Here is a 13,591-nt window from a genome sequence, read left to right on the forward strand (position 1 = left end):
CATTTCCCCAGTTCTAGAACAATGCCTGACACATGGTAGATGCTCAAAAATGTTTGTGGATGAATGAAAGAATGAGTGGGTTCACTAGGTTTCTGACCTCAGTGGACTTAAAATCTAGAAGTGAGGATAGAGCAGGATCAGAAATATCCACAACAGGCACTAGACTTATCGGGAAATCACTCTGTAAGGTATACAAATGTCTAATCACTATGTTATACAGCTGAAACTAATGTAATACTGTATGCCATTGTGGTTGAAAAATAAAAAATTTAATTTAACTTTTAAAATACCCATGCCAAAGGTAGTGATTGTAGCTTGTCTCAAGACAGATAGAAATCATTTAGAAGAGAAAGAGAGAGACAGTCTATGTTGACAAAGAGAAGTCTCATGAAGAAGGAAATTTGGGGGGAAAAGGAGAAAGAGGAATAAAGAAACTGAAAATATAAGAGAGGCTTTATGCAAAAGATCAGTGTTAGAGAAAACATCTAAAAGTTGCCTCTGGTAATATTTAAAACCTGAAGACAGCATGGACCACTAAGAGTATGGAGAGATTTGAGAGTTAAAATATATGAGGTATGTCCAGAATGTATCCAGCCATGTAATATGAAAAGTAAAACATTTATTGAAGAAGATACAAGATACAAGAAACATTGTACACAGGAAAATGACTCCTCAGTCCCCTTCCAAGTAGGCACCTTGGGATGTCTCACAGTTCTCCCAGTCTCCATCAGCTGCCCTGTGGTATTTTCCTGAATCCCATCGATGGTCTGAAATCTTGTCCCTTTCAAAGGTGATTTTAGTTTTGGGAAAAGCCAGAAGTTGCAAAGTGCCAAATCTGGGCTGTAGGGGACTGAGTTACCTGGGTGATTTGATGTTTCACCAAAAAACTCTATACAAGATGTGGTATATGTGTGCATGCCATGATGAAGCTGCCAATCAGCAGTTGCCATAGCCGTGGCCTTCCAAATCATCTGCATGGTTTCTGTGCAGGAATGTTCAAGCTTAATGCAAAATTTGATGCAGATTTGTTGCTCTACTCGCTCAGTCATTTTGAATGTGATGACCATACAGTACACATGTTCACTCAACAGTGTCTACTGTCCCCCACTGACTAGTACAGTGAAGGCGTCATTGTTCACACATGTGCATTCCAGTCCACTCTCCTTGGCTGCCAGGTTACATCAATGCCATTCTTGTTATATTAAAATGGCTGGACTTCTTTTGGGCAGACCTTGTATAGTAGGTACCCAATGTTTGATAGACAGCTTTTCAAAAATCACCCCAGCCCCCAATTTTTTCAATTTTATAAATAATTATATTGATAACATTTTAAAAGTAAGTATTTTAAACCTAAAAGTTCTGTGCAAAGTGAAGAGATTATGAGAAACTCTGTAAATACGAAGGATTATACAGATGGTTTATGAGAACAGTGAACAACAATAAAATCCTTTATGACATTCTTCCTTACAATGTTTGCTTTCACATTACATCAGTCATGAGAAGGACATAATATAGATATACAAGTGAGCTTTCTTGACTTCCTTTTTCATGTAAGAAATTGATGATTTTCTAGGCCTCACTTCATTCTCCTTTTATAGAAAATGTTGGCAAATGATACAGAGGGGATTCAATTCCACAAACTGCACCTGAGCAGGACCTCCTCTGTGGTGTTCAACGTTGTACCTCCACCTTTTCGCTCCATTACTGGCACAGAGTAGATGTTCAATATTGGTTGAATGAATAAACCAATATTTTCTGAGGAGGTCCTTTGTGCAAAGCTCTGGGGAGGCATGGTTTCCATCTTCAAAGAATTCACAGCCCAAGCTGGGGCTGGGATGGGACTGTGGGCAGGGAACAGGCATAAGTAGCTCTCCTGAAAGACAGGGTGCAGGCCTGCTGGTGTGGCTCAGTTGTTTGAAGCGTTGTCCTGTAACTGAAAGGCTGCAGGTTTGATTCCTGGTCAGGGCACATACTTAGGTTGCAGGTTTGATCCCCATTCCCAGCGCATACCAGAGGCAACCAGTCCACGTTTCCCTCTCACCTCGGTGTTTCTCTCTCTCCCTTCTTTTCTCTCAAAAAGCAATGAAAAGATGTCCTTGGGTGAGGATTAAAAAAAAAGACAGGGTGTGATAGCCACAGGCATGTGTTAAAGTAGTATGAAAATAATAAATTATTTAGATATCATTTCCTAGTTCGTGTATTATTTTGTTCATCAGATTCTCTAAAGATGTGGGAAAGGCGAGTTACTTCCTAAAGGTCAGATTGGGTGAGGAGGTGGGGGGGCTACTAATGAGAGGCCTGGAAAGGCTTAGAGGAACAGGGATTTGAATTTGGCCTCAAAGGATGAGTAGTAATTAGATTGAATACTACGATATGCCAGACACTGTTTAAACATTTCTTGCATGAACTCACATAAACCTCCCAGCAATCTCTGTAGTAAGCCCTATCATCTTACAGAAGAGTTAACTGAGGCACAATAAAGTTAAATAACCTGCTCACAATCACCCAGCTAGTAAGCAACAGAGCCATGTAGTCTGGTTCCAGTTTTCATAGGTGGCTTAAGGGTGTTGCAGGTGGTGGGGAGCGACCCAGGTAGAAGGCAAAGCTGAGCAGCCTTGAGGTCAGAGTGTGCCCAGTGTGCGTGGGAAAAAGTCAACTTGTAGAAGGTTGGCAGGGAAGTCTGGTAGAACAAAAAGGATAAAAAGGCAGGAGAAAATGACCACCAATGGAGGATGGGTAAATACACCATACTGTATTCATACCGAGATGTTACGGTAGAATATTTTATAAATGGAAATATCTTTATGAAACATGATTAAATGAAAATAATAACTACCACTTTTAAATCTTACTATTAACCAGGAATTGTTTACTCATTCAGAGACCAGCCTCAATGTTCCTCACTTCCAGTCTGTGAGGTGGGAGCGATTTTTGTGAATGAGTCTGCAACTTAGAGAGAGAGTGAGTTCCTCTTACGTAGGTTATCTGTTTGTTTCCCCAAGCTCTTAACCACCTCACTTTAATGCCTCTCTGTTAAATGCCAAAGGATGATTTAGGAGGTGTGTGTAGTGTGATGTCATTTTTATAAAAAGAAAAAAAAGCCTATATATGGAGGCCATAGGTGAAACTGTGAACAGTGAGAGAGATCACTGAAGAGAGCAACACGAGAGAGCAGGAGCAAGGCTCACTGTCCCCTTCCCCTTACACACTTCCTGTGTTCTTTTCATTCTTTATAATAAGTTAATGACTCTGTAATGATTTATTAGAAAATTAAAAGTAATAATAGAAAATTTAATTATTGAGTTTAGCATATATAATTTTAATAATTAAAAACTACCAAGGGCCAAATGTATAAATTTATTATAGGAATTTGATCCATTTTATATATATTAAGATCTATGAAAGGTTTTTGAGCATGTGGGAAATTCCAGAGAGTAATTGTTGAAAAAGGAAAATATGGGTCAGGTTTTATGCACTGTTTTTTTTTTTTCCACTTTTTATTCCCTTTTATCATTACTGCCATCCCACAAGCAGCCACTGGCATATGACGCTGGACTGAGCATCCTCTGTGGGCAGGCAGGGTGTGGAAACCAGGAGCCAGGCCCTGCTTGCTGGAAGTGGGCCCTGGTCTCTTGCTGGAAGTGGGCCCTGGTCTCGGCAGGCCTGCTGGGCACTGCAGAGTCTGGGCAGCACCCAGGGCAGCTAACTCGTGGCTTGTTCCTCTCTCCGAGCAGATTGAAGAAGGGGGCAAAGCGGACTCCGTGAGCTCCAGACTGCAGGCGGGAGACGAGGTGGTGCACATCAATGAGGTGGTGCTGAGCAGCTCCAGGAGAGAGGCTGTTTCCCTGGTGAAGGGATCCTACAAGACCCTCCGGCTGGTGGTGCGCAGGTAGGCGGGGCTGGTGCTCACTGTACTTCCTACGCCTCTCCCCACCCCTGCACGGTGGCTGGTAGCTGGCTCTTTACACCTCACTATGGGGATCATTATGCCCCCTGTTTTTTCTTTTTTCTTGCATTCTGTGGCATATGAGAAGGAACTTGGGTGAAGACATTTCAGATACTCCCTCTTTCAAAACAATGGCTTCCTAGCAGGTATTGGCTTGGTAGAATCCTTCTTCACTGCACTTCTACATTTCCGGACTTGATGAAAAGAGACCATGATACCAGATATGGTATGAACTCTACGACGCATTGTCTCACTGTGGGACTAGAGAAAGCAATTGGCTTGGAGCTTTAGGGTGACATTCCATTCGACCCCCCTACACCACAGTGGTCATCAAAACAAGCAAGTTTCTTCTTTTGTTTGTTTTGTTTCTGTGGTTGTGATAGTGGTGCTTCTTTTGTTAGAAATTTTGGGTTGTGATTGGTTTTAATGCCTTAAAGTGGGAAGTTTCCTACTCCTAGAAAACTGAGTTCCTCTTGGTGAAGGGAATTTGTTATAGAAATAGGAAGAGAGTCAATTTTCTTATCACCATTACAAACCAAGTGTTTTACATATGTTAGCTCCTTTAACCTGCATGAGCTATCACTATCCCTATATTATTAAGGCAAGAGGTAATGTGGGTTACTGAAGGTAGAAAGCTGATAAGTAGAAGAATGAGAAAAGAGTCTGGATGCCCTGGTTCCACGTCACCACACCACTTGAGTGGCATTACCTATTAAACCCTAGGTCTATACATTTTGCTTTTTTTATATTTTATTTCTTCATTAAACAGCTTTTGGCTGCCTTACTTGGCAACTACATGCTGTAATATTTGAGAACGTTCAAGTTGCCTGGAACTTTAGGGGTCATTGAATCAAGCCGCACCATCGTCAGGTGTGAACAGTTAGCTGGTCTTTTCATCACGCCACAGATAGTCTCTCCTGGGACCCTTCAACCTTGCACGCGTTTATTCCTCAAAGTTGACTGAGTGAGCTCTTGTGTTCATACCAAGGTACTACAGTAGATGTTATAAAAACAGCAGCTCCTCCCAGCCACAAAAACAGTGGTGGCTATGGCCTCACCATGTCCCCAGCTTCTAGTGACTGTCCTCAGTGTGCTGGGCTCTGTCTAGCTTCTCTTCAGAGCCATCTAACCAGCTGCTTCTCTGGTGGCCAGTGATGCAGAGTGGCTCAAAGAACAGATGCCAGAACAGATGCCTGAGTCAGATCAGGTCCAGGTTCAGATTCCAGGGCTGTCATACTCTAGCTGTGTGACCCTGGGCAAATTACCATGAAATGTACCCCCAAACCAAAGATTCAGTTTCCTCATCTTTAAATGGGGATTAAACAACCTACTTTACAAAGTGATTGAAAAGATTAAATGATATACTTGTGGTAACCACAGATGCTGCTGGTATTATTTATATATTATTATTGGTCAAGTTCAGGCATATGCCCATTCCTTGCGGCTCAAAGTTTGAGTAAAGCATACAGTCATCCCATAAGGATGGCTGACTTCTCAGACAGGTGGGTGGGAAGGCTCAGAACAGTGAGGCCCAATCCATGGGCCTGGAAGAGCGTTGAAGGTTTGGAACTCATTTTGGCATTAGAACCCAAAGCTCAACTGCCATTTATCTGTTGAGGACAAACAGAGGAATCCATACTCCTGATGTGTTTTGATGGGACTTTGGTGACAGATGAACCTCTGAACAGGACCACCCTATTCCCTGCATGAAAAGCAGTCATGCTGGCTTCTGGCCACGCCTCCTAGTGGATGGTGACCTGAGATTCTGCAGTACCTCTTTTAGCAGAACAGGAGACGGTCCTGGGGTTGAAGTCTGCCCTTGTCATTTACAAATTGTGTGACCTTGGGCCTACCTATGCCTCAATTTCCTAACATAAAAAACAGAAACAATATTTTCTGCCTCAAAGTGCATCACAAGAATTTAATGAATAAAGTAAAAAAAACATGGCAGATGTGCAGTGTTTGATCATTTCTGTTCATTCTGGATTGGGTTAGAGAGGCATGTGGTAAAATGGAGGAGTATTGCCATATTACTGAACCTGCTGGCTCCACGATTATCGAGAAGCAGCTCCTCCCCCCGCCCTGTTTATTCCCTTGGTGATTTAACATCATTAGGGGGCTGGTCCCCTGCCTAAAAGATACAGAACTTGTTATGACAGTACCCAGGAGCTCATGGAATTTAGGAATGTTAATTCACATTTTCCAAACTCACAGGAAATTGAAGGCTATACAACAGAATATCAATGCATTAGCTCATTTTGGAAAAAGACAACTCTAAGTGGAACAAGTATCCGTCTACTTTGCTGCCCAGGAAAGTTAACTAGGAAGTCTGACCATCAGTGTGCAGTGCTCGCAGACTCAGCATGAAGAGAGGGGTCTGAGGCACCAGTGTGCTGGCATCTGTTCTGCCGGCCAGATGGCCTGTCTCCCCATCAGGGACACCTCTGCCAGGTGGCCCAGATGCCTGCACTGGTGAGTCAAGGCCCTTTCCCCTCTGGATGCTGGGGATTGGGAACCGGGGATCGAGGATCGAGGATCGAGGATAGTGGATCATGCTGCCCAGTGCTCCTCTCCAGTCTCATTTCTTCTCTGCTACTCACACCAAATCCCCTTTCTGATTGACACATTCTTTCTTCAGATATGCTAATATGATCGATAAGGTTACTGAAGAGTCTTTGCACTCTCTGCTTCTGGGGTGGGAAACATTTTGTGTCTAAAATGCCTTTTGATTATGTCTTATCTATTATGTGTTGATTTTTATAGTTGAGCACTCAGAGTTTAGGAAAAGAGGAGGGCTTTACTTCTCACACATACTTGGAGATGGGGATTAGGAATGTGCCTTGGTAGACATGGATGGACATTCCTCCCTGACCTTTGAGGGAACTGGGGAGAAGGCCCTTTGCTCTGGGTTAATCTGGCTTTGTACTTAGTACAGCTGTCACTTTCCTGAAAAATCTTACCTTTATTTATACCTTGGCACATGTCATGCCCTGAGATTTTCATTTCCTTCCAGTTATTCGTGACAGGGTGACTTGTGATATTTCACTCATTAGTTTTCCTTCTTTTCCAAAGTGATGTCTGTACTTTAAAGAAAAGATTGAAGTGGCTTCCAGGAAACATAATTGGAAGCCCTGTTCCCCAGAGAAATATTTTTTTCATGAGATGAAAATTCTATATCAGCAGCTCTGTCTGTACGTGCTTCATTTCTCTTAAAGTGAGTTTTGGGTCAGCTTCCAAGCCGCCATAAAAAGCCAAGAATGCAGAGCACAGTCCTGGTGTTTATATAAGTTTTGAGGGTGTTTTACCCAGCAACCAAAAACAATCAAAAGTAGAAACACCTTACAAGGCTACAATGACAAGAGAAATGCAAAGTCTCAAGTGAGTTGTGGGTCAAAGACCTTTGAAGATCTGCTGACCCAGAAAGAAGGCAGAGTTTAGTCTTCCAGGAGGAGGGAGTGAAGGGCGGTGTGGATGCTGCAAGAACAATGTGTCGGCTGCTGCTGGGTACACAAAGAGGGCAGGTCTGCAGCGAGGGGTGGATAAATGGAGAAGAGATGAGAAAAATAAGAAGTGGGCTGAAGAAAAGACCTTGCTGAAGGAAAACAAACACCTCCCAGCTAAAGGAAAATTGAAGAAGGAAAACCTTCATGGAATGCAAGGACAGTGTAAAGGACGTATGAGTAAATTAGGAAAACAGACACGCATACCAGTAAGAGCCAATAATCCAAGCCGTCTCTAAATCAACAGAGACTTTATTTGGCAGCTGTGTGTAAAATACACGTCTTAGAACCAGGTAGCACTTAAATGCAAACTAATAAAAGAAAGGGCCTTCAGGCTTAATTTAATATTCTTGAAGGTGATACAAGATACTTTCAGTACAGGTAATAGTCACTGCTGATTGCTGATAACCCAAAATTTAAATTAAAAAAAATAGGAGGCCACAATTTCCCTTCAGAACAGATATTGGGATTAATTGTTGCATGTTCATATAAAATCATTTTTTACCCAGATTTGGGACTCAGATTCCTGTCTTGAATGGAGTAATCAGAAAGCCATTGTAGCCAATGGATCTGTAATCCCAGTGCTGACACCCAGTGCAACCCCCACTTTTCTTGGCAAAGCCAACCTCCCAACCTTCTGTACCAATGTGCTATTTTTGCCAAATACTATCCTACTCCTAAAGGTTTTTTATGTGTGTTTGTTTTGTTTTGTTTTAAATTAGTGGTTTGTGGGTTTGTGTGGCAAAGCAAAGTTTTGGGGTATATTTCATGATAACTGTTTTGTACGTGTTTTGGAAGGCTCATGTAAGCCATGTGAAAGTCAGCTTCATTCATTCTGAGAGAGGGGACCTATGAGATGGTGAAGCAGATTTGACATGGCCAGGATTTGAACTCTGATGGCATTAGACACTAGCTGTGTCCATGAGTGAGTCATTTAACATCTCTGATTCTTGCCTCACAGGATCATGAGGATTAAATGAAAAATATGTATGTACAGTATAGAACATGGTGATTAAAGCATGAACTGTCCTAGAAATGGAATGAATATTTGCTAAGAAAGTTACCTTGAAGAGGTCTAATCTCTAGAACACTTCATGTGAGTGAGGGACCCTGTTCATGGGCCGACTACAGTGAGGCGTTGGTTTTCTGGTGCAGGAGGCAGTGTGCCTGATTCTGAGCCACAAGCAGAGGGTGGGGAAATGGGACCCCCTTTTCAAAATGGAATCTTATACTACACCTTCCTATCAAATCTGCAAATTTGACATAGCTTTTCCCCTTCCCATTCATTTACACGATGAGTTTATGTGTTGGGAGGAAACTTTTTTACTGAATATGACTGTGTGTGTGTTTGTGTGCATGAGGGCTAGGAATAGATCACATTTTACTGACAAAAAAGAGATTGAGGAGAAGAGGGGCTGCATTAGTAAAAAACAATAAGCACCTGCCTAAAATATGTGTACTCCCAGGCTATGTGACTTGTCCTGTGTGGGGGGCCAGAGGGAGAATCTAGGTCTTGTCACTTTCAGTCCATGGTTCTACCCAGGGGTGAAAAATGAGAGAATTGTATCCAAAGACGTGTCCTGGTGACTTGGCCAAGGCCACATGCTAGTACCAAAATAAGACTCTTGGTTTCTGAGAACATAGGTCTTGGGGCCTCTTGTCATCTCAAGCAGTGAATGAATTAACGCTTTCCACTCCCCTGCCTTTTCCATCTAGAAATGTTTGTGATGTTTAAAAAACAAATAGACAAAAGGCAAACACAAAACAAAACCATAACCCCCAATAAATTGACTTTTAATTCATCTAGGAAAAACCGTTCCATGAAGAGGCGATTCTGAGCGACACTAACCTTTCTGTAGGAGTTCAGAGTCAATGCACTTCAGTGCTTTCTGCACCAGGCTGACTTGAGGTTCTCTATCAATCTCTGGAAATAAAACTATTTGTTACATTACAGCTGCTTCCTCCCCCCCTAACAAACATGGTGATGATATTAATTTCACCACAACCCTCAGGCCCACACTCCCTGGAAAAAAACATCCCACATTTCTAAGGGTTGGCAGAATAGTTCCTTTTATAAATGGGTGAGGTGACATTATTGGAATGGAATGAGATGGGTGGCTCACACACTTGCTACCTCTGTGTCAGATTTCTCTGACTTTTTTTTTTATGTCTCGATTGAGTTATAAGACTGTAACTCACCCAGGATTTGCAAGCCAGTGATCTTGAAAGAAGTATCTGGTAATGAATGGAATGCTTTTTAAGGCCCTCTTAAAGAATACAAAATTAACTCAACTGGTAATTTTAAAAACAGGATTGTGCAAATCACTTCCTTTTCTAACCCATGGTTACACTTTATAATAGAAAAGAATTTCTTGAAATATTATCACTATCCCCTCCCCACATTCTTCCCACTATTTTGCCATCTCTCTTCCCCTGGCCCCGCGTGCCTGACTCAATTCCCTTAAAAAGACCTCTAGTCTTAAAGCAACTTAGCCTGATTAACCACATGGTGTCTCCTTTTAACTATTTTAAATCAGTTTAATTCATTAAGAACTTTTCAAAAAATTTGAACAGAACTCCCTATTTTTAAGACAACAAAGTTTGAAGAGAAGCTTGAACTTTTCTAGAACAAAACACCTGTTTTCCCTTATAAATTAACAATCTCTAAGCCAGATCGTGCCTGCTCCAAGCTGCCAGTTCTCAGATACGAAACGGTAAGCAGCATGTGGAAGAGAGGTCCATATCATTTGGATTCTATCCTCAGCTCTGTTGTGTTCTGGCCATTGTGCTATGGGCACAATTCGTTCTCCCTGAGGCCAAGTTTCTTCTTAAAACGAAAAAGAGTAATAATGTCTTCCCTACTTCATATCTTTAAGGATGAAAGAAGGAAGCATATATGAAAATGATTTATTGTAATAAACTATTAAATCATTAATCCAAATTTACCTGATTACATTTTCTTATGATTTGACTGGTTTGTGCAAAGGAGAACATACAGGTTGTAAAGTTTCTGACTATAAACTTTTTGCTAAGGGGAAATGTAGTTTTTTTGTTTGTTTTTAAGATTTTATTTATTTATTTTTAGAGAGAAAGAATGGAGAAAGAGAGAGAGAGAGAAACATCAATGTGTGCTTGCCTCTTGCACACAACCCAGGCATGCTCCCTGACTAGGAATCGAACCAGCGACACTTTGCTTCACAGTCCAGCACTCAATCTACTGAGCCACACCAGCCAGTGCGGGAAATGTAGTTTTAAAAGACACTACCAACTAGGCCCAAGATTAGAATGGAGATTTTAAAAAGAAGACCATGTTCTTTGGACAACTTAAGCAGAAATTTCTGATTCTGAAACAAGTCAGAGCTCATTGGTAGGAGGCTAAGTGAGAGAAAAGGACCCTCAGTCTGCACAAGGAGCTTTCTAGGCAACTGTCTTTCATTTTCTGGGGCACCTTTGTGACATTAAATGAAGAGGTTAGGTTATATAGGCACATGTGGCACAGGCTGAGCAATTTGAAAATGCAATGTTTTTTAGACAACACTATATGTGGCCTTTGGGAAAGTTACGATGTCAACAGAGAACTCTCAGGTGGGCAGACAGTGGGAGCTGAGGACAAATAGAAAAGGAGCAATCACAGTTTCCACATTGGCAATGGGCAAACTGCTCTTGAAACTCCAGGTACTCATCTATGTATATGACTGACACATGTGGTCTCCTCCATCTCACCTGCACACAGAAACCCAATGAGAGAGATCCTTGCCCAGTATAACCTACAAGAATTGCCTGTGTCGGGATATTTAACAGGGCCTCACGGTGTCCTTTGTGGCCCAGTCCTCTGTGGATGGGCAGGGAGCGGGTGTGTCACACACACATCTTCACTCTCATGGCAGCCAATATGGCGGCCGTACAACTCTTGTGATTCTTTTGGGAGCTTTCCACGTCTTGTACGATACCTCCCACCTCACGTGCCTCCCTCACACTTGTGATGACCCTCTCATCCTCTCATTGCCCCCACCATTACTGTATGTGTCCTTATGGTCTTCTACTCTTTGCATTTCTTAATTTGAGCCAAGGACCAGCCAGTACTTGGGATGTGAATACAGATCCCAAATTGCAGCACAGTTTACACTGCATCCTGGGACCCAGGATCAGACTTCCCCAGAGGGGAAATCGGTATAACTGAGAACTGTGGTAACTTACTCTCTAAACATTTTTTTCTACTTGAGCAAGTGGTTGAGAGGAGGGGAAGGAGGCAGCTGCAGTGGCCTTCGACCCTTAGAAACTTTTCCAAGAGGCCTGGCATCATGGGAATTTGCTCAGTATGCTTTGAGGAGGTATTTCTATCCTGCTGGGACCATACAAGAGCAGTTTTTGGCTTCCCTGGAGTCCTAGGTTTGAATATCACCGTCTAGAAGCATAGTATTTGATTTCCTAACCAGTTGTTCCTTCCCATGGAAAATTCATGTAACACATTATTGGGTTTCCTGAGAGGTATGCAATAAGACTCCCTTGCTGTAATGGGAAAAGGGACATTTTTTGCTGTAGCATATAATGATAACTGCTATTTTTACTCACTGGGTTACATATGCTCACTGGCTATGCACTGAACACTAGCCACACACAAAGGAATGCTGTATTGTTTCCCAGCGAAGGAGGTCTGATGGTAAAAGGCCTGGTTTCATTCCTGGGATAGCCTGGTTTTACTGCAGACAAATGTCTTCCCGCTAGGACTTACACCTCCACGCCCAGCCATGAAAGAAAGGCATTCAGATATCTGTCTGAGACTTTAGGGGGTTGAAACCTGAGTTCTGAAATCACACACAAGAATTATGGTGGAATCCTTTCCCCCAATTCTAAATGTGGGGCATCAGCTAAAACAAGTAAGTTTGGATGATTCTGATTTAGAATATGAACCAAACATTTGTAATTCTGTATCCTTGAATCAAAATGGCTTAAAGCTGCTCCTTCTCAAACTTGGCTACACACTGGAATTACATAGGGAGTTAATAAAAACATAAACAGATGCCCGGGTCCCAGCCCCCCAAATTCTAATTTAATTGGTATGAAGTATACCCAGGCATTGGACATTTTTGAAGCTTCCCAAGTGACTCTAAAGTGCAGTAGAGTGTGAGAACCACTGGTTTAATCTGTAAGTTGAAGTGATAAAGAGACACAGTGTAGACTAAAAAGTAGAAGAAATGCACACAGACTAGAAGGTGATGTAAGGAAAGTAGCAGGAGAAACAAGAAAGCCAACGGCGAGGCAGGGAGTACGACAAAGCCTTGTTAAGTGGGGAACCAAGTGCAAAAACAAAGACCCTAGCTGCTGAATTCCCAGACTGTCTGGGGTCCAGAGAGGGCTGCCCAAAACAGGCGGAGGGTAGCCCTTGCATTTCTATGAGTTCTGTTTCTCATTACTGCTATATGGAGTGGTAGTTTTTTAAAAGCTGATTAAATGAAGTTACTACCAGTAAACAGGAGTGGGCTGGGGAGGGGTTGTGGGTGGTCAGACGACTGCCTTTGACTTGAGCTGTTATCAGGTTGTTCATGTTCACCAGTAGGTTTGGGGACCATCCAGCCGTTTTGAGGGGCTAAAACCACACCCATCATATGACAGTTGCCATGTTCATTTTTTAAAAAATGTATTTTATTGATTATGCTATTACAGTTGTCCCATTTCCCCCCTTCTCTCCCCTCCACCCTGTACCCCCTCTCCCACCCACATTCCCCCCCTTTAGTTCATGTCCTTGTGTCATACTTATGAGTTCTTTAGCTTCTACATTTCCCGTACTATTCTTGCCCTCCCCCTATCTATTTTCAACCTACATTCTATGCTACTTATTCTCTATACCTTTTCCCCCTCTCTCCTCCTCCCACCCCACTGCTGCTAGCCCTCCATGTGATCTCCATTTCTGTGGTTCTGTTCCTGTTCTAGTTGTTTGCTTAGTTTCTTTTGGTTTTGCTTTAGGTGTGGTTGTTAATAATTGTGAGTTTGCTGTCCTTTTTACTATACATGTCTTTTCTTTATCTTCTCTTCTTAGATAAGTCCCTTTAGCATTTCATAAAATAAGGGCTTGGTGATGATGAACTCCTTTAACTTGACCTTATCTGAAAAGCACTTTATCTTCCTTTCCATTCTAAATGAGAGC

General features: G+C 42.2%; 1 protein-coding gene across 2 annotated transcripts in view; it reads left to right on the forward strand.

Annotated features, from left to right (window-relative positions):
- Positions 1–13,591, forward strand: part of SHROOM3 (shroom family member 3) — a 276,985-nt gene that overhangs the window by 87,125 nt on the left and 176,269 nt on the right. For both annotated transcript variants that reach the window (XM_045857751.1, XM_045857752.1), the window contains exon 2: positions 3,735–3,889. In XM_045857751.1, the coding sequence (XP_045713707.1) occupies positions 3,735–3,889 (155 nt within the window). The remainder of the gene's footprint in view (positions 1–3,734; positions 3,890–13,591) is intronic.

Source organism: Phyllostomus hastatus, unplaced genomic scaffold (assembly GCF_019186645.2).
Source record: "Phyllostomus hastatus isolate PE091 unplaced genomic scaffold, TTU_PhHast_1.1 phas_scaffold_1674, whole genome shotgun sequence".
NCBI classification, from domain to species: domain Eukaryota; kingdom Metazoa; phylum Chordata; class Mammalia; order Chiroptera; family Phyllostomidae; genus Phyllostomus; species Phyllostomus hastatus.